The sequence below is a fragment of the Arachis hypogaea genome, chromosome 6, assembly GCF_003086295.3.
Source record: "Arachis hypogaea cultivar Tifrunner chromosome 6, arahy.Tifrunner.gnm2.J5K5, whole genome shotgun sequence".
In the NCBI taxonomy this organism is placed as follows: domain Eukaryota; kingdom Viridiplantae; phylum Streptophyta; class Magnoliopsida; order Fabales; family Fabaceae; genus Arachis; species Arachis hypogaea.
In genome coordinates this window covers 4,993,608-5,015,356 of record NC_092041.1, presented here as the reverse complement: position 1 = coordinate 5,015,356, position 21,749 = coordinate 4,993,608, and the positions used below count along the sequence as shown (strand labels likewise).

The 21,749-nt window shown below is 33.6% G+C and overlaps 2 protein-coding genes across 3 annotated transcripts; both read right to left on the bottom strand.

Moving 5' to 3' along the window:
• Positions 1–432: 432 nt before the first annotated feature.
• On the bottom strand, positions 433–13,387 carry LOC112695521 (DNA polymerase zeta catalytic subunit). 2 transcript variants are annotated; one of them, XM_025747875.3, is made up of 24 exons: positions 12,919–13,387; positions 12,718–12,800; positions 12,463–12,520; positions 12,230–12,279; positions 11,904–12,016; positions 11,720–11,762; positions 11,537–11,605; positions 11,242–11,355; positions 10,960–11,131; positions 10,733–10,824; positions 10,476–10,654; positions 10,235–10,379; positions 8,491–9,982; positions 7,068–7,289; positions 6,458–6,753; positions 6,026–6,168; positions 5,309–5,900; positions 4,828–4,974; positions 4,205–4,480; positions 3,624–3,731; positions 3,136–3,341; positions 1,938–2,241; positions 1,209–1,820; positions 433–994 (listed from the first exon to the last, which is right to left on the bottom strand). In XM_025747875.3, the coding sequence occupies exons 1-24, from the start codon at positions 13,028–13,030 to the stop codon at positions 821–823; spliced, it is 5,802 nt and encodes a 1,933-aa protein (XP_025603660.1). In that variant the 5' UTR covers positions 13,031–13,387; the 3' UTR covers positions 433–820. The 2 variants fall into 2 exon arrangements, with proteins under 2 accessions (XP_025603660.1, XP_029154645.1); XM_029298812.2 differs by having other exon boundaries at positions 10,960–11,127; positions 12,919–13,192.
• Positions 13,388–14,320: 933 nt separating this feature from the next.
• Positions 14,321–21,463, bottom strand: LOC112695520 (probable linoleate 9S-lipoxygenase 5). The gene is made up of 9 exons (XM_025747874.3): positions 20,990–21,463; positions 17,863–18,155; positions 17,544–17,787; positions 16,709–17,047; positions 16,547–16,632; positions 16,207–16,314; positions 15,816–16,123; positions 15,468–15,731; positions 14,321–15,232 (listed from the first exon to the last, which is right to left on the bottom strand). Exons 1-9 carry the CDS (start codon positions 21,180–21,182, stop codon positions 14,479–14,481), a joined length of 2,589 nt encoding a protein of 862 aa, XP_025603659.1. The 5' UTR covers positions 21,183–21,463; the 3' UTR covers positions 14,321–14,478.
• Positions 21,464–21,749: the final 286 nt, after the last annotated feature.

Here is a 21,749-nt window from a genome sequence, read left to right as displayed (position 1 = left end):
CTTGCTTAAGCGGACTAGTAGATTGCTATATGCACAAAACAGGATTTCGGAGCTCCATTTAAAGATCTATCATTAGCTAATAGATTGCTGCATGCTCAAAATAGGATTTGAACTTTCAACACTTACTTAAACGTACTAATAAACTAATCATTAGACCAACCCAACTTGGTTTAATTTGTTGTTATAGTATAAAATATTTATATAATTGTCTAATTATATTCGTTTAATAATTCATGGGATTAATGTAAAAATCAGTTATTTTCGTTAATAAGAATTTATGCGATCATGCTATCATTCACTACGAGCTTGTTGGTGTTAGGTTGCACTAAATAGAACCATTTGGGGGTTGTTTGACTTGTTTCTAGGCAATATATAAAACTTAAGCAAATGACATAACAAAAACATCGACGAATTGTAAAAAGCACATAAATGTACGATTTGATTGTTATTTTATTTTATTTATTTATTTTTTTTTGGAAAGAACTCAACACTCTAGTAGAGGTGGAGCAAGTACAGATAGACAAAGGACATAAATTACAACAACTCCTATGTCATCTCCGACATAGCCATCGACGTGAGTTATTTTATTCTTTCGTGAGCTTTACAAATCCGTGATTACAAAAAGAACAAATGTACATGTTTCTCTTGGGTTTACATCGAATGGACATAGAATTACAACTCAGAAGGAGAAATGAAGGTGAAAATACATAGAGATACAGTTACAGAAGAAAATATATACACGGCAGTAGTACCCTACCAAACGAACGTCAAACCCTACACGATTTACTTCAAGAATCACGACCTTTTTAGTTTTTAGAAATTAGAACCATTCTACCGTGCATTTCGGATAGAAGCCTTTCTCTGCAGCGACATCAGTGGCAGCAAATAATTCTTTCTGAACTTTCCGCCTCTCATAGAACACCGTGCATGCAATGGACGTGCACTTCACCCCACTTTCGAGAAGCCTATCACCGCCGCCACAGTGGTGACATATCTATAACAGAATGAAATCCACAGCTATGATCACAACTATAACAAGTAAAACTTATCAAATTTAGAGGACTAATAGAAAGGAGCAAAAATTCAGAGGAACTATAACTACATTGGCGCAGCAGCTTTTCATTTTCAAGCAATTTCTTCCACATGCAAATATGCTATCTCAAAAGGATTACCACAACAGGATGAAAATTTAAAAGAAAAATACTTACAGCAACAAGATGTTGCATCTCTTGCTCCAACTTAGAAGTTTTACTAATCACTGCTGTTGCAGCAGCTGCTTCATTTTTGGAGCATTGACTACACAAACGTGCTGAAGCCTGGACCAACTGCCCACATACTATACAATGTTTCGAGAGATAGTAATAATCAATTCTGGTTCTCTGAAAATTTGAAGAGAACTTATTCTTTATAGATGCTTCCCTTACAGGACGGGGCATCTCTAAAAACCACTGGATCAGGTCAGCGCCAACAAGGCTAAAGACACGCTGCAAGGCTGGTATTATTTGCTTGTTAATGTAATATAAATCATTTATTCTAAATGGAGAATCAATTGCCAAGACTTCTAATGGATCCACAACCATATCAGACAGGCGGGCTCCAGGCTCACCATGGATTACAACATAAGGTATTCTCTCAGCATATCGTGGTTCTGCCCTACGATCAGATCTCATTGCCTTAGTGGCCACAATTGCAGCAGGAGGAAGTGAAGAGATCCTTCCACTGTAGGTACCCAGACGAACCTCCTTTGCAAAGACGAAATCTTTCAGGGAGAATCTTCCAGAAAGTATCCTCTTCCACTGACGTTGCAAGTAACATTTGACCTGCAGGCAGCAAACAAAAAGGTTGTAACCATGGCATTTGCACCGACTTCAGACTACCTAAGACTAAAAATATGGGATAACTGAAAGCGGAGTTCCAACTCATTGATGTCATTATACCTCCAATAAATCCTGATGCTGAAAAAATAATCTCAAAGACTGTTCCATTATCTTTGCAACTGCACCACACGTGTCCCTGCGGATTGTCTCAATACCTTTAGCATCAAAAACAGGTTCGATTTGTTCAGGGCTTTCATAACTGTAGCCAACATATCGCTTCTTTGTCAGGAGGAAACAAGGTTGATAAACTTTCTCCATCTTCAGGGTAACAGGACTAGGATTCATAGCAGTGATAGCAGAAGCAATCTCACTCCCAATTTGGAAAGATTCTTTGATAGTGCGTCCTTTAAGGAGGACAAACATACTGCAGAATGACAGAAACTTTACCAAACAGTTTTTCTTTTCAGCCCTAATACTTTACTAATCATTTCTTCATAAAGAAATAACAATCACAAATCACCGAGAAATAGACAGGTTCTAAAGACATAAGAATTCACAAATGAAAAAGCTTGATTTCCAATTATGCAGTTACTAACAGAAATCTTTCTTAACATCTGAGGACAATCACAATATAGTGACGCAGGGCCAGAGGGGAATCACGCATAATATATAGTTTTCTATTTCATTGTCATGGGGAATATCTTTGGGAATTTCAGCAGTTATTTTAGATAGTTAAAGAATACTTCTGGTTCTTTTTTCTTGTGTGTGTTTTGGGGGGGGGGGGGGGGGAGGTTCGATAAGAAAAGGAAAGAAAGGTGAAAAACCTATGAAGAAAACAATAGGGAAAAAGAGGAGGAAAGAAAAATATATCAGCTCAAAGAGCACCTCATGAACCCAATCCCTTTGCAATGCTAACCCAGAACTCATAAAATGTGATGAGCATAAAGAGCGTAATGAAGCCATGTTTTAGAACTAAAATACTAATAGGATATATATAACTTAAGAATGTTATACTCCCTCCAGTCCCACATAAATGTATAACACTATGTGAACAGTTGATTATCATTTAGGCAAATCTCAAAAGAGGTTATTATGATTAACTCTAATTAGATATACTAGTGGATTAATAGACACTAATCCACTCATTTATTTATTTATTAAATCGTGGTAATAATAATAAATATAAATTGATCAAGATGGTAAGTGCTTTGTTCTCTTAATAAATGATCTTTAGGTACCAATCTTATAAATAACAAAATATCTGTGCACCAAAACCCCTCCCAATCCCCTTTATATATAGTAGATTGTACAGTGATACCTATCAGTATCTCCGTAAATAACTCTAGCATTCCACTTTTCATGTAGATTTACAAATGAGATCGCCCTCTCCAGTGTACTACGGCCACATTGAACAATACTGTCTGCAAGTTCTGCACAAGGCATGCGACCACTAAATCCAGCAGCAGTGTAACCATATGTTACATTGGATATGAGCTTCAATGCCAGCTGCCTTGCATTAAATATCTGAAAGAAAAATTGTACTAATTGGCGATTTCTTCCTCATAATGAATACAGAAGAACCACATCTTTGAATCAGATGTCAGATGCAAATAAATACCCAAAGTAACTTATGAAGGCAAAAATATTTAAAATGCATTCATTTAGAAAATAATCTTTAAATTTCTAAACTTATCTTTCAGAAATTTCCAGATTGAAAATATGATCTTTTTTGTCTTTACTATTATACTAGTAGTATTAAATAAATATACAACTAGGAGTTATTAAATCCAAGTCACAAGATAATACCCGCTGAAGCACTTGCTCTGAGGGAGCCAACTTTTTAATTGCTTGTTTCACCATTATTCTGGTTGACAAGATCTCTTCCAATAAGCGGGGAAGCACACCTCTGCGAACCTGAATTACATTAAGTTATTTCATACTCTATATAAATGAGTTATGCAAAAATGTTTCCATAACAGTTTGTCAAACAAAAGAAGGGGGAGGTGATGGAACAAAACGCTCACATAGTGATCAACTAAACAAGAAGTAATTCCGCAATATTAAGCAATTTACAGTTATATCAAGTAAATGTCATTCATTCAGCTTCATTGATATTAAGTTCAAAACTCCTTCATTTTGCAATGGAATATAAAGGAAACAGGCCACAGTGGTTTAATACACAAAATCTCTAGAAAAAATATAGATGGATTTCCTATAATCAATTAATCATAAGCTAGCCCTATCATTTGCAATTTACAGTTCTGACGAAATCAGGCAGGTTTCTTAATATTAATTAAATCCAGGACTCCAAAAAAATGTAAAAGTCAATAGGTCAAGAAAACTGGGTCATGTCTACTCAATAGAAACATAAAGACCGATAGAATCACCTTGGAAGGTACAAACATAACACCATTTGGAGTGAGCAAAATTTGATCTTTCAAATACTGAAGAACATGTTGCTCTGGCGAAAATGAACTGACCCCAAGCGTGTTAGCCTTCGAAGCTACAACTTTGCCAAGACACGTACAAAAGCAAAGGTTGTATGCAATTATCATAGATGGATATAAAGATTGAAAGTCAAATACAACAACAGGATCAGAATAAAATCCTGACTCGGGTTCCATAACTAGAGGCAGGCATTCCATGGCAGGTTGAGAAGCAACCTAAATGAGGCGACAATGAGCAGTCAAGTCCTTGGATTTGAGTAAAGAAACCAGCATTCAATACAAGACGTGTAAAATGCAACTAGTTTAGTAAATAAGATATACTAATTAATAGAACATCATCCAACAGAAATTATAGAAAAACAAAAATATACAAAACCAAATAAATGGATACCATAGAAACTACAAACTCACAATTCACATCATTTTAGGAAGGCAAGTGAAATACACAATAGAATGAGTAACAACTCAACATTGAAAAAATTAGAAGAAAAGACCTCCAGAATCTGCTCATTTTTACAATAGTCATAAACATTTGACAAGAGGATGGAAAATTTTATACAGACCTGTTGATTTCCAGGTGAGATAGCAAGATAGTTTTGTGTATGGGCCAACCTCAATAACATGGATTCAACCCGATATTGTGAACCACGTGATAGAACAGAAAAAAAGTCTATGCCAAAGACACGAGCAAGTTCTGATGTCCGATTCACCTGCAGCAGAAAAATATATATGACATAAGGAAAAACTACAAACTAGTGAAACCAAAGTCATAAAAATAAAACCTAATTTATTTTTGGAAACTGTAATCCTAACCATAGATTAACAAATATACCAGAATCTGTTTCTGTATCATCATCAATTAGCTTTTATAAAAGAAACTTAAAATTGCAAACATGTTTTGAGATTTCTAGCATGCCCAAACAAGGATAAAAATAAAACTCCTAATAGAATAAAATAGCCAAAAAGAAGTACTCAATCTATCTGCATATAAATATTCACCAAGAACAACCCCATAATGGAGTTAAACTTGTCATGCTACCATACCATATCAAGTTGGTTTAAGATCTCAAGGTTCAGCTTTGTTCTTTCTACAACATATTTGATACACCGATATCTTGCTCGTCCAGGACCACTTGAAAACCATCTTGTCAGCACCTTGTAGTGAAAGAATGGAATTTTCCGCCTCAATACAGCTTCAGCTACAGCTTCAATTGAATATAAGTTCAGCTTAACTTCTCCGCGGATCAGCCGCCATACATTAAGGACAATTCTGCCACCTACATGAACTCCACTTGCATGTGTCCGTCCCCATTCATCCTCAATTATTGAACTTCCTTGTACACAACAATCTATACTAGGAGTATCAGGATCGTCAAATTCCAAGATACCTTTTCCGGAAATTTTCACATCTTCAGAAGCAACCGATGAATCAGATGGAGTTCGTGACAAACTGTTAAGTAATCCTAAACCAAGGCGTGAAGCCCTTTCTGCCAGGAAACCAAGAGAATACCCTTGAATATCCCAGCCCATCAAAATATCAGGGTCAGATGAAGAGACAATATTTATAAACTCCTTTAACAAGTGTTTTTCATCAGAAAAGACCAACACTTTGCAGCCTACTAAGCCATCAAAACTTCTGAAAACAAATGAAGAAACATGATTTTAAAGAAATATAGAATATAATGGAGTATAAAATCTGTCACCTAATACTAAAAATAAAGGAAATGAGTAAAGGATGAAACAAAGTAGACAATATCATACCTCTGACAAGGTTCAAACTTATTATGCAAAAGAACAAGAACTTCAATAATAGAATCACAATCATTCTGAAAACCAAGAGCTACAATGTTGATAGCGTCAAACTGAGGGTCAGGTAAAAGGTCTGCTCTTGATTCAGCAAGGACCTACCGATGTTGATGCAAAAACTAAGTCAGCTAATATGGTTGTTTATCATGCCCATCTCATTTAAAGCATAACCAGTGATTGACCAATTTAATGCTTGTGTATAGGAATAAGTTACGTATCTAAATCTCACTGAATTGTAGGAACAAGTTAATTTGAGATCCGTATACCAAATTAAACTGTTCAGATCAGAATCCAGCATGCAGATTCCAGAGACAACAAAGAACTCTCGACAAAAGTCTACATGACTTTGCATGTATAAAAATTTTAAGAAAAACATTATCCAGGTACCTCTATACTGAGTAATGTCAATTGCTGTCCACATCCAACACTTGAAGGGTCTCGAAAGCCAATTTGACTCAGAGGGGTAGAATTTGATTTCCTCATAGGGCCTGATATCTGTGAATTATCCTGTGAACCATCTGCACTTGCCTTCACTCTTTCTGTTTGTCCTTCATTATTGCATGATGGTTTAACTGGTTTCTTTTCTGCACTACTATCATCATAAAGCTTTGGCTGGAGAGTAGGTCCCGAAGTGTGTTCAGGCACATCCTTGGCCTCTACTTCAGTTTCTTGACTTGTGTGATCTGAAATATGCCCAAGTCAAGCATAAATTAGCACGATTAGAAAAGGTATATAGTGTATGCTTGTCATATTCATTACAACCAACAGGGTAAAGAAAAATCAACAAAATTCCAAAAAGATTTCCATTTAATCACTTATATCTCTCTTTGAATACTTAAATTGATTCTTTAAAAAGAATAAAAAAGGTATAGCTTCATATGTGAGGGTTTCATTCTTTTCATTACTATATTTTAATAAGCAAATAAGACAGGTAAAAGAGAAAGTCATTTGTCATCTACGAAATGCTCTTTTGGACATTTAGTATATAGTTATTTACCTCTCTCATCTAGAGATAGCCATCTCTGCACACTGGTTACAGACGGAGGCAAAATATTAGGTGTAAGCACGTATACGTGAGAGCCATCATTTTGATAGTGGATAGCAACATCCTTTTTCCCATGAGATCGAGGAGCTTTAATTGCAACATATTTATTCCAAGTCTTCATCTCTTTCTGGGAATCCTTTGTGGAAATGGGAAGAAAAACATCCAGAGCATTCCCTTGATGAAATAAACAAAATCTAGTCAGAAATTTAATCACACAACCCAAACGATCATACTAGAAAATGGAAGAAGAAACAACATAATAAAGTCAATAACAACCAATCTGTCACACTACATGGAATGTTTTAAACAAGAATTGAGTCTAGAGATTGCAAAAAATGCCTCACTTTCCATTAGATCAACATACTTCATAGGGATGATATGTTAGGGACTTGGGTTTATGGGGTGCTCAAAAGTCCCACGTCAGGTAGTATGGGATGCTTGATGTTGTATATAAGGAGAGTGGTTCTTCCATCTCATCAGCTAGCTTTTAAGGTGTGGTTTCTCACTTTCCTTAGATACTTAACAATGGTATCAGAATGTGGTTGTTAGCGCCATGGAAAGGGCTACCTATAGGCTGCATTAAGGTAAATACCGAATATTGATAGCCAATGGCCAAGTGGCTACCATTGGGTCAGTGTCGATAGAGTGAAGCTGCCGTGGACGTCGGCTCTCCAGGGGCGGTGTATTGTTAGAGACTTCGGTATAATGGAAAGGGCTATCTATAGGTTGGATTAAGGTGAATACCGAATACTGATAGCTGGTGGCAAAGTGGCTACCGTTGGGTCAGTGCCGATAGAGTGAAGCCGCCGTGGACCTCGGCTCTCCAGGGGCGGTGTATTGTTAGGGACTTGAGTATTATGGGGTGCTCAAAAGTCCCACATCAGGTAGTATGGGATGCTTGATGTTGTATATAAGGAGAGTGGTTCTTCCTCCTTATCAGCTAGCTTTTAAGGTGTAGTTTCCCACTTTCCTTAGATACTTAACATGATATTTTGCCAAAATGTATATATCTTAAGGATAAGGAAAATGACATACCCACCTAATAAATGATGGCTGATTAATAGTGAGTATATTAACACACAAACTAAGTCATCAGAGGTTCTCTTGTTTACCAATAGGCAATAGACATGAAAAAGGATTCAGCACAATGTATATGACGGAAATAGAATAAAAAAGTAAATGACATAGCCACCTAATAAACGATGGCTGATTAATAGTGAGTATATTAACACACAAACTAGGTCATCAGAGGTTCTCTTGTTTACCAATAGACATGAAAAAGGATTCACCACAATGTATATGACGGAAATAGAATAAAAAAGTAAATGCAGGGGGCAAAAAGAACATGCAAGGCTAAAGGAGGTAAGGTTACAACCTGACATTTCATCACAGCTTTCCTCATCCAAATGTAAATGGGAATCAGGCATGGTTGGCAAGGGTAAAAGATTTTCAAGATTCTTGTCAGTTGAGCAGGTTTCCTTAGCTACACTTACTTCAGTTAATTCCATGTGTTTATCCTTCAAGTCATCATCAATAGACTCTGAGACAATATTCTTCTCACCCAGTAAATTTACACCATGTTTTTTATTATCAACTCTCTCATTAAGCAACACTCGTGTGTGACTTGCTGGAATTTGGCTTTCTTGTGCAAAAGATATGCTGCCATGAGAATCCTGATTCGTGCAATTAGGCTTGCATAACACTTTATTATCAATGGATAAGTTCTGTACACTGCTTGAAGATGCAGAATAAGTTTGTTGACACCTCTCAGGAGTTATGATTTTATAATTGGTATCTGTTCTCATTAACTGAACATCTGGAAAGGGATTTGGCATATACACTAAAGAACCTTGATTTCCAGAAGTCCTAAACAGATCACTTGCTTCTGGAGCCTCCATTTCATTTTCAGAAAAACATTCATCGCTTTGCATATCATCCTGTAAGAAACTATCCTTACCATCTGGAAGTGGCAGTTTCCGACTCACTAAATTATCATGATTGGTCAGTTTAAGATCACAATTTTTCAGGAGTTTTGTTTCTTCCTCGTTGGTTTGAATTGTGCTCAAATCCATTCGTTTTTTCCAAAGGCAGATATTTGATCCCTCATGTCTGTCCAAAACAAGCTTTTTAGTTGTTCCAGAATCGCATTCAGTTTGTTCAACTCGAAAGGATCGCTTCCGCCTCATCAAGTCCCGCAAAGAGCAGTTAACAAATCTCTGTTGTTTTGATTCTGAAACAGTTCTGCCCACATTTCTTGTAATACAGGCACTCTTTCTAACCCCATTATCAGAATCAGTAGAATCTCCACTTTGACTTTCAAATGGGCAAGTCACTTGCATTATAGCTTGTTCTCCTTTGCAGTTAACCTTATCAGCCACTGAAAAAGGCAAAGACCCCCATTGCTTACTCCTCTTATCTTTACTAACTACGGCTGTATCAGTGCTGTGCATGACATGGTACTCAGACAGCCTTCTGGATTCACTATTTCTCTCTGCTGCAGAAGAGGTTTCAGCCAAACTAGCAAATGGAATTGAATATTCATCATCAGCTGAACCATCAACTTGGGGTATTATACTCTCAGTTGACACTTCAATAGGATCACCATGATCAATTGAACGACAAGGCTTTTGCTTAGAAAACTTCAACTCAAGCATATCATCAACTGAATCTAGAATATCCTGACATTCCTTTTGCGACTCACTCTCATATTGCATATTAACTTTCTCCAGCAGTTTATCAATCGTTGCATCTGGTAGCTGGGGACTCAGCATCATTTCACAAACAAGTTCATCATCAGAGTTAATATCTTCTGCAGCTTGAGAAGTTGCAAGCCACTTGAGAAGATGTTGGGCTTCCCTTTCTGCAGCCTAAAGAGTGGAATATGGAAAATGCATGACATAATACCAATAGAGTAGATTGTTTGGGGAAAAAAAAGGTTGAACATATCTATCCCTTCAGCACCATTCAATCAAATAGATATAAATCAAAGAATACTTTTGAGATAAAACAACAGCACAACAAAGCCTTTTCCCAACTCCTAAATCTTATCTTCTCAAAATGAAGGGTGAGAATAATAATGTCAATTTATTTGTAGAAGAAAATCATGGATGACTCCTTGCCTTTATGTCCGACGATCCAATTATTTCAGATGAATGCATTTTGCCCACAGGCAACAAACTGAAGCTGTTATCACCCCCATCTTCGTGTATTTTGGCATCATTTAATGAACATGGTGGTGATGCTGAGCCTATTATATCTGTTTCTCTGCAAAACAATTCAAGTGTTCTCCATCAGCATCATCAGGATTCACATGTGAGATTAACCAAAATTTTCATCATGTGAAAATTATTCCGCACAAACCTTAATTCTTTCTGAGAAGGAGTTAAAGTCACAGTGGTTCCAGCTATGTTACACAATTCAATAAGTCTTTTCTCAAAGTCAATACCAGCAGAAAGAAGCTTCATAACATCTTCTGGAAGTGGTTTTCCAGGATCAGGAGGCATAGTAGCCTCATTAACTCCAGTCCTTTTCTGCTGTTCCTGTAACATAAGTCAATTGATTTAGCTAAAATTTAGACAACATAACATGCAAAATAGGAGGAGAGATTGATCATTTACCTCCCATATAGGTACAAGTGATTGAACCATTTTCACATCCGAGCATGTTTGTGAGAGAGATGAATACATTATAAATTGCTGATTAAGAATCTCTGCCAGAACACAGTATATATCATTAGAATCAGCAGAGAAAGCAGTAGCAGAAGAAAGCGGTACATATTCAAGTGTAGGTGTGTACGTGCATTTTGAGTTTGAAAGTGTTAGTATGGCGAAGAAACCAAACAAACCATCTACAGAAGCATCTCCTTCAAGCTCAGATGTGCTTTGCCTTTTAGGGCAGTAAGGCTTATTGTTTGATGAAGCACCAAAGTCATCGGCAGGTGACCACATCCAATCAGATGGGACAGTGGAAGATATCCACATCTTTGACTCCAAACATACATCAGCACCTGAGTCTGCCTAATGAAAAGATTATGAAATCAAACATAAATATGGAAATATATCAACAAACCAGGCAACAATTAGTAGGTAAACAAGGGCATTTTGACAACTTAAGAATTTCAATTCACCATTATGTGCTCGCTATAAATACTTGATTTCTTGTGAGAAGAGTCTGGTACAGGATGGCGAAATTTCATCTTTGTTAGGTGCAAATGACCCATGCCATACAAGTTGTAATCAACCTAACAAAAACAGAGGGGGGGGGCAATCGCCAGGTGAATGCAGTCAGAAGATAAATATGTGGTTATGATTAAAGCATTAAAGCCATATAAGCAACAGAACCGACTTAATTTAAGAAGATAAAGATTTTGTCATGTTTAGGTAAGCCTACCAAGTTATAACAATTCATATGAAAGAACATACCAAAAACTGAAGAATATAGGGAATATGTGATTCATGAGGTTGTAAACATTTGTCAAGAACAGCACCAGCCTGGAAAGGAAAAGTCAACATGAAAGTTAATTCTCGTATCATCAAACTAATGTATACTAGTTTCAAAAATACTTTGCATTAACAGACAAAATTCTTTGTATCCTGAGATTATACCAAGAGAAGATTAGCAGCACGGGAGACATCTTGCGGATAATATCTTAACCTCCAGTTAAGGCTTCCCTGTTTTTTTTTCTACGACGGCTTCTCATAATTTAAGTATGTGGCATATGCATGCCATGAAACTATGCATGTGAAAACATGTAAAAGGAAAACAAATAAATAAAAATTATTTGGATACAGGTATATCTTAACAAATAACTCCTCAAACGAGTGGTAACCATAGAATCTTCTTGCTCGTACAAGGCTGCAGCCATGCACATGCTGCCTTGTTGAACCAGCACTGCCTTTAAGCTGCAGGAGTTGAAATGAAGCTCAATTATGTCACATATTTATGTAAAAAATTATATATATATATATATATATATATATATATATATATATATATATATATATAAACACAGCACCATATTTATATAAGACTATATATATAAACACTAGCACTAAAATGAAGGACTAAATTTGAGAGTTTTAAACTAATCCTAATCCTAACACATACAGTAATACCTGCAAGGCTTTCTCAAGAGAAGCAGCAACCTTATACGTGTATGCATCACCTGTGCAATACCATAAAAAATTGCATTCCAAGAATTAAGTCACTATTTTTTGGGAACACAAATGTTGGAGATCATTCGATATATCAAAAGCATCATCCAGATGCTTGAAATTGACCTTGAAACATACACACAAACACACTAAACTGGGAGCACTAAATACACAAATTGTTAATTTGCCATCACCTTCTTGGTCTGGTTGAAGTGGTATATCCGAACATGGCACATACATATATGGCAAGGCCTACAAACATATATACGAATACTCAATTCGAATTCAAAATATAATCCGAACATATCATAAAGTACAAAAAAACAGAAACAACGGTAAAGCCTGAAAAATAAACACGTTAATTTGAAATAGCAAAATTGGCAGCAATTGCACTCAGTAGTGAAATGGGACTAAACATGAAACTTAATTATGTAAATCCGGTTTCTTACTCGGTGAATGTGCAAGCAAGTCTTCTGGCCTGAAGGAGTAGAACCATACACTCTTATAACAGGAACCTCCTTCACTTTTCCCCCTTAGTTCACAAAATTCAAACAGCGAAAGAAAGTCAACTATTTTATGAGAACGAAACAGATGCTATGAAAATTTGAAACAGAGTGAACCCTAAAATTCGTTGTGGTTTTGGTACGTACCGTGGAAGCTGCTGTAACAGATATCGGCGCCTTGGATCGGCGGAGCCATGTAATAGTCGATGGAGACAATCCGAACACTGAAAATCTCTGAATTGGACTGCGAATCCGTCATTTTCTTCTTTTGTTCGTTTGAAAAATTCTTCTCCAAAAGACGAAGAACGCATTCACCAAATGACGAGCGAGCGAGGGAAAACCTTTTGGTTCATTTATTATTTTGGCGGTTAGAAGTTAGAATACACTAGAATACAAGATCATACACAACTACACTAGAGGTAGAAGAGTATAGCTGAAATCTTCTTTTTTTTGGTCACGAGGTTACATTTTTTTTTTGGTCAAGTGGATTGGATAGCTCTCGATCTTAGACATTAATCTCATGTATTACACACTCACACAACACACTTACATACTACATAGATACACACAAATGATTCTAAATTTCTTCATGAAAATTTGAACCCGACGCAGCTCTATGTGAGGCAAACAAAGTTTCCTTTTTAAAAGCTTCTCCAATACGCTCTCTTTTTTTTTTAAGCATCAGAACTGAACAGTTCATTGGGCCAATTTCAGCCCAAAATAGTTAAGCATGAGATGAGACAAATTTAGATTTTGGAAAATAAAATTGGTTTAGTCGAGTGGTCAATTTACTTGTCTTAAAGATTGGAATTTAGATCACAACAAATAAATTTTTAGTTTGTCAGAATAAAAATATCATTGACAACAAAAATAAATTCAACACAATATTTATATACCAAAAATCAATTATTAATTTTATTATGTATCAACATATGTATTTATTATCTCATGAATTTGTTGTTATATTATTTTAAACAAGTTTGATTATTCGTTGACGAATTATAAATATATGCAAATACATAGTACTTAATTTGTTATTTTTTAATTCTTTTGGTTTTTTACGATATTGTTCATTTCGATTGATCCGTCACGGATCAGTTTTATAGGATTTGTTGTTGACCAATAGATTATTGTATGCACGAAAAGGGATTCGAACTTCCAACACTTGCTTAAGCGGACTAGTGTGCTAATCACTAAATCAACCCAAATCGATTAATAGTGTTTAATTTAGTGATGATTTTAATATATATGAAATATTTTTTGCAAAAAATTAATCATTAATCGATCTAATTTGGTGAACATAAAAAATATCTAATTATGCTGTTGGAAAAAAATTTATTCTAGTATGATAAATTTGACTATTTTAATTTATGATTGTTTTATTTAAAAATATATTTAAAGAGTTTAATTTTGATGCGTAAAACGTTTTACATAATCGTTCGATTATATTTATTCTTTTGGAAGATTATTCACGTAGTCAATAAAAAAATAGTTATTTTTGTTATTGTGTGGTCAAATAATTGGATGCATGTGTCTACGAGTTACACGGTTTATCAAAATTAAATTCATATTTAAATATTTACTTGTTTATTTCGATCCAAAAAAACTCTACACTGGATGATCACATAAATACATAATCAATAGAATTAAATCATATATATATTTATACATGGAACTAGCAAAAGCAAAAGAGAGTAGGGAATCCTATCAAATGGAGACACTGTTAGGAATTCCCTTGCCTGTTAATCCACCTTCACTTGTTGGATAAAGCAATGTGTATGGCACCTTAACAGGTCCAACTCTGTTCTTCAGTTTCTCATCATTGTTCATGCTCACAATTCTCTTCTCAATCTCTGCTAGTTTTCTTCCAAATTTCTCAAAGGCTTCTAATGCCTCCAAATCACTTGTCCAGTTAGGAGAATCTCTTTGTCCAAGATACACTTCATCAGATGAATGCCTAGACAATATCTCTATCAATGAGATACCAAGAAGAGTTTGTAACTGTGCTGTGATTGTCTTAAGAAAAGCCTTCTCAGGATTCTCCACAAGTTCATCATATTCTTCTGTTCCTTCCTCTGGCATGAATCTTCTGCTTATGGTTGGCCGGTTCGGAAGGTAACCTGCATAAGGGTACTGTCCAAAGTTAACTGCAGCATGGAGTGCTGAAGCAATCCATATAACAATGGTGCAAACTTCGATGAGGTCGTCGCGAGTTTGCATCTTTGGCCACCAAGCCTCATCTTTCTTGTCACCATGACCCTCTGATTTTAGTTCCTTCCACCAAGATTGAAGCTCTTCGTCTTCCTTAACCGTCTCGTCCGCCTTGTAGTAGAAGGAACAATAGTCCTCCACCCATGTCTTGATGGCAAACCAAATCTCTAGTCCATCAACTGCATAAGGGTAATCCTCAATCACTAGTCTAAGGCCATGTGGAGCTCTTGAATCTTCAACAGCTATTCCTCTGAAAGAAATGGTAACAACTAGTTAGGAGCTAAGTAGTTATATCATTTGAGTGAAAAAGATCTTCTAAAGTGAAGAGACTTGTAAAGTAAGCAACTTTGATTTAAGGATGATTAGACTCTCAGTTTCATACTTTACTGCTTCCTCACTTTAGAGAAGCTTGATCCACATCTCAATGCATTTGGTTTCACTAAAATGTTAGGTTAATTCTATAATGATTTCAAACACATTCATACCTTTTAAGAAGATCTGCTGGTAGTGCTTGCTCAGGAAAGACCCAATCCTTGTAAAGAACAGATGACATCTCCATAGAATACTTGGCTGGAAAGACTGTTAACTCTAGAATACCACCAGCATTGATGAGGATTTGTCGCGCAAGCGCATTTATATTCATGGTGTCGCGAAAGTGAGGCTGCAAAAGTTTGTAAATAGGGTGAAGCACGCTGAGCCGTCTATTTGTAGCTATAACGAATGGCTCGATCACTGCATGAGTATGCAACCTATGAAACATGAACATATATCAGAATTTGACCTGAATGAACTATTTTTTTGTGTTTGATTTAATTGGTAAAGTTATTTTATACCAGTGACTAATAAGTTGATGATTGCCTGAGTCATTTACTGCTACATAAGCTTTGGCTAATTGCCAAATGGAATTTTCAACACCTTGCTCTGCAGGTGTGTAAACTTTACTAATGGCACCATATTCATCTCCTTCAGGATGAGGCAAACTCAATTCAATTGCCAATGGCTTCAAAGTCCCATTATTTTGCAAGAAAAGAACTGTTCTGCTGGCATAAAGCTTTGTAGAAGTGTTGTCATTAATCCTCCTCACATATGGCATTAATGTATCATGGTGATCCAATATGAATAGCTTCTTTTGCTTAATTGCCTATTTAACCAATTTAAAAAGCAAAAATTATAATGTGAATATGAGTATCAAAGAAAAAAGTGTTGCAATATTCACAAAAATACCTCATCAACAGTGAGTCCATTTAGGTTGTTTTCTATGTTTTCCTTCCTTATTGTACTGTTTTGATTACCATAGATTTTAGGGTCTAGCTTGGATGTTGGTGAAAATTCCTGCAATTAATTTCTCATCATTACAATACTAAATGAAAATAATAGTCAATTAACCATACACTACAATTAGGTGAAAACTCATGTGCAGTCAACTTCACGTGAAATTGATAGTTAAGAGCCGTTAAATGACTTAACTGATTTGACTAAATTTTCATCTAACGGCTCTCAATTATCAACTTTACGTGAAATTAACTGCACCTGAGTTTCCACCCTCCAATTAACCATAACTTACTTGGAGGCAACGAATATTGACAGGGTTTACACCAGCTAGCATTTCTCTTGCAAATTCTTCATCAGTTCTCCATGCAGACTTATCAGCTGCACCAAATCATTAAGAATGTCAACAACATTTTCTAGAAATGATTTACAAAATGCATGGTTTCTACAAAGATACCTTGAATGACTTGAGGCATGGGATATTCAAGGAAGCCTCCACCATCGGAATTGAGAATTTCTTTGAGCATCTCTAAAGGGATGTTATCTCTAATGTCCTTAAGTATGCCCTCAGGAACCTTAATCCCACCTTCATAGATTTTAAGTACATCTTCCAAGCTATCAAACTCGTTTGGAGTTTTGTCAAATAAAGATTCCAACTCAGGTTTCAGGACTTGAACTATGGCTTTCAATGCATAAGCAAGAAAATCTGCCATTTTCAGGTGGCCAAATCTTTCATCCCTTGGAACATAAATGTCCAAGCTCAGCAAAAGATTCAATCTACTCTCAGTATTAACATCTGCTAACATAACAACATAATTAAAAACCAAATGTTAACAAAAATATTTCAATAAGTATTTGAAGCTATAGGACATAAATATAGATACATAGATAACAAAAATTTTATGTCTCCAAATAGAAACTACTTTATATTCACAAAAAGGACAAAAGATGTTTGGTTGCTAAAATAATGGATTAAGAAAAGAATTTAATTTTGATGTACCGTGTAAAACAGTTTTCTACATACATCTAATTACGTAATGTCATATTAATAAAATAACTACATTTTACATTGACAATGTAAATATCCAAAATAGCGATATAATTGGATGACAGTATAAAAATAATTGAAAGTGCAAAAGTGTCAACACACTCGAAATATGGAAAAAAACACAAATAGAAATAAATAATAAAAAAATATAAGATAAACCAAGTCATTCAAAACACAACTGTAAATCAAAGCAGCTTAAAACATAAATTTAAAGGGAAAAAAAAAAGCAATAGAGAAGCATAACCTGATGAACTGGGTGGTCTACCAGTTCTTCCTCTTCTAGGGTATGGATATTTACTAGAACCTCCTAGAACAGGACGAGCATATTCTGAACCTTTATCTGGGTTCCCCAAATCATTGTAATATGCATAATCATAAACTCTATCCCATTCTTGAAGCTTCCCTTTTTCATCATGTCCTCTTAAGCATTCAAGTTCTTCTTCCCTATACTTAACAAGTGCCTTTGGTGTTTCATTTGGAAGGTATGTCTGAAACAATAACAATAAAAACATCAACACCACAATACTTATTTGAACATAACATTATAGTTGTAACTATGGTACCTTGTTGCTGAAGAAAATGCGATCCTTTTCATATTTATCAGAAGGGTAGACCCAAGAGTTGCAAATAAAGTGGATAGTACCATGGCCTGGAACATTTTCAAGTGTCAAGCTTCTTAGATAGAACTCACTGTGATGATGATTTCTAATTAAGAATGCACCAGGTGTTCCTATATCTTCATCCCAATCAAATGTAACTTTGAATGCTGTTTCTCCTGCTGTTAGGGGTGTGAATGTTGTAATCCAATCTTCCAAATATGCTTCCTTCCCAAGTGTTCCTTCTTTCAATGCATTCTCTTCAATATTTGCAATTGTAATAATAATTCCATTAGTTTTTTTTTATCAAGATAAAAAATATATCATTTCTAATTGAGCACATATAGTCATCGTATAAAAAAAGTCTATGTATATATTTTAATAAAAAAATACTATATTGCATACTATATATTTTAAAAATACTATATATATATATTATTTAATCTTTCACCAAAAAATATATATTATTTAATCTACTTTTATTTTAGATTTCATTATGTATTTTATTCTAATAATTAATTTGGTGGTTATTTTTTGTGTATACATAATATGATTACAATTTAATATATGAAACATTCTTATGAAAATTGAAAATATTTGATTTGAATAAATTTTTTTCATAAGATCTTTTATAAATAAAAAATAAATTTAATTTTAATACATTGTCAGTGTAAAATAATTTTATGTGTGCATCTAATAATTATGTAAAGGTGAAAATTCAGGTGCAGTTAACTTCACGTGAAGTTGATAGTTGAGAATCTATAGGTGAAAACTTAGTCAAATCAGTCAAATCATCTAACGGCTTTTAATTATGAACTTTACGTGAAGTCGATTGCATCTGAGTTTTCACCTTATATAAAATAATATGAATAATCATCGTAAAAAATGAATGCAATTTAATAATTATGTAAAATATTTTATATTAATAATGCATTAAAATTAAGCCCATAACAAATATCATAAAATCTTTTTTTAAGGCAAGATTTTTACTCTTTTATTTTATTTTATTTTATTGGTATATAATGTTTTTACTTTTTACTCTCTTATTATTGAGTCTGAATTTATATGGACTCTTCAATTATGATTTAGTTAAGCAAACAAACAAGGCACTGAGTCATAGTTGGACTTGGCCCATTGATTATTTCACAGGACCAAAACAAAATGATTTTGTTTCTTTCGCAAGACCAAGACCAAAATTCTACGTTGACCAGCAATTAAAGAATAAACTTTTGTTTCATATAACACGTCAGCATCTTCATCTCCTTCTTCTTTATTTGGCAAAAAGCAACCAATCTTCAAAACGAAGTATGGTGGTTTGAAGGGGAAAAGAAAAGGAAAAAAAGAGGGTGCTTCCTATGGCTTTCCCGGAAGGAGAAAATATTTTTTATATTCACATTGACCCCAGAAAAATCATTAAAAAGAATAAGTGTCACAATTGTTGCACACAGGACAGAATGTGAATAACGGAGTAAGTGTAACAAATACGACTACCTTTATTCATTTGTGTTTTTCTAGCCACTTAACAACTTCGTTTATTTTATGGTGGTATGTGAGATTAGTTGAAAATACTTAGAAAATTATTTAGTCAAATATATTAAATTATTTAATAATTTTTAATTAGTAATTTTTTATAAAGATAATATAAACACAATACATTAGTATGTTAGTTTAATTTTGACTACAATCATTTAATTATATTTATTTTTTAAATAATTACTTATACAATAAATAGGTCATTTTGTTTTTTGTTAACATATGATAGTTGAATTAATAGTCAAATTAGTTTCTACAAAATAAAATATTCTCTAAATTTTTTTTAAAATATTTTATCAATTAAATTAATTCTTTAAAGATTACGAATTAATTTTTATCTTTCAGTTATTTCATTAATAATTTTTGTTAATAATTAATGATGTGAAATGCTAATTAATAATATACATGACATTTAATATGTCCAATTAGACGCTGATCAAATATGTTTTGAAAATCTATTAATTTAGTTACTAAATATATTGGGAATAGGATTTATGTTGTAATTGGAGAAAACAATTAAATTAATAGATTTTTATAAATATATTTAATCAATATTTAATTAGATATGTAAAGATAAATATGATTAATTTTTAATTTTTGATGGATCAATTTAATTAAAAAATTCAAAAAAATTAAAAATATTTTATTTTTCAAGTACTAATTTGACTATTAAATCCTAACATAAATTTTTTTTACAATAATAAATAGTATATAATTTTATATATTAACCTTTAGACTTATTCTTTATCTTTTACCTATTCCCAAGGTATAAACTCAAAATCATTGATTCTAGACTAAAGAATTTACTATACCCTCTTAATTGATTTCGTATCATTGCTATTCTACACAATTAATATTTTTAAATGATAACATAAAAAAAAAAAGTACTTCTAATAATAACAAAATTGGCTTGCGGTTGCATGACTTGAAACCCATTAATTTCGGTTAATTTATTCGGCTTTTTTTATTTTCAATGTGGAATATATACATTCTGTATACGAGTTACTTAATTATGTTTTTATGAATTAACATATATAACAATTAAAAAAAATTGAAATAAGATACTTCGTTTAAATTTTTCATATTATAAATTTAAAAATATTACTTATATAACAAAATTAATCATTAAAACTAGTGATTATATATTTATTATTTAATTTATTTTTAATATATATTTTATATTTAAATTTATATTTTATATTAATAGTTGATTTTAATAACTAATTTTAATGTTTAATATAGATATTATAACACATGGAATTTCCACATTGTTATAGCTATTAAATCTTGGCTTCTTGTTTTCGAGAGTTATTAGATGAAAAATTAGTTAAAATTTACTGGACCTAAATTTTCAAAAAAAAAATCATGACTTGGCAGCTTCAGAATCAAATACCCCCACATTGATGATTCGATCCATCACTGGTTAAGAAGAATAAAAGATAGTAGAACCAAATAAAGTGGAAATGATAATAATAGAGGTTAGTGGTGGAGAATCCTAATTAAACCCTATACTACGTTATCCTCAAAAACAAATGAGAAAAATGATGATTATGATACTGACCAGGATTAACGTTAGTGGCACTTATGAGTTGAAGAGAAACGCGCTGTCCCACAAACTCATGAACACGATCAAGAATTGAAGCAGTGAAGTCGTTGAAGTCCAACACATTCTTCTTCATCAACACCACTCTCCCTCTTATCCTCTTATCTTCTTCATTATTACACGCCAAACAATTCACTACTTTCTTCAACATGGTAAATATATATGACTTAGCTTCTTATTATTATATATGATCAACCGTACCAGAATAAAAACTAACAAATTAAGAATATACAAGAAAGATATTATTATGAATATGAGAGACCTGAGAGAAAGGGCAAGTAATATAAATTAATGCTCGAGAGAAGAGAGTTATTGGTGTGATATTTATAGAAGAAAATGAAAAGGGTCTTGTGTTGGGCAAGTAAACATAAAGAAAAAGAAAAAAGAATTGATATGTGATGGCTATTGGATACCCGGCTCCACATTAATTCCATTCAATAAGAGGCTGCCACTTGATACTATGTATCCAACAACCTATGGGATCGGATTTCATTCTTTTCCCCTCCTTCATTTAATGTCTTTGCTTTTTCTTATATTTTTTTCATATATTTTCATTTACTTTTTTCTGCACAAGAGGTGGACATCAGCATATATTTATATATTTGTTGATATTAAATTTTAAATTTCTTTAAAATAAATTATTATATAATTTAATTAAATATATTAAATTAAATATAATTTAAACATAAATTTAACATAATAATATACACATAAAATT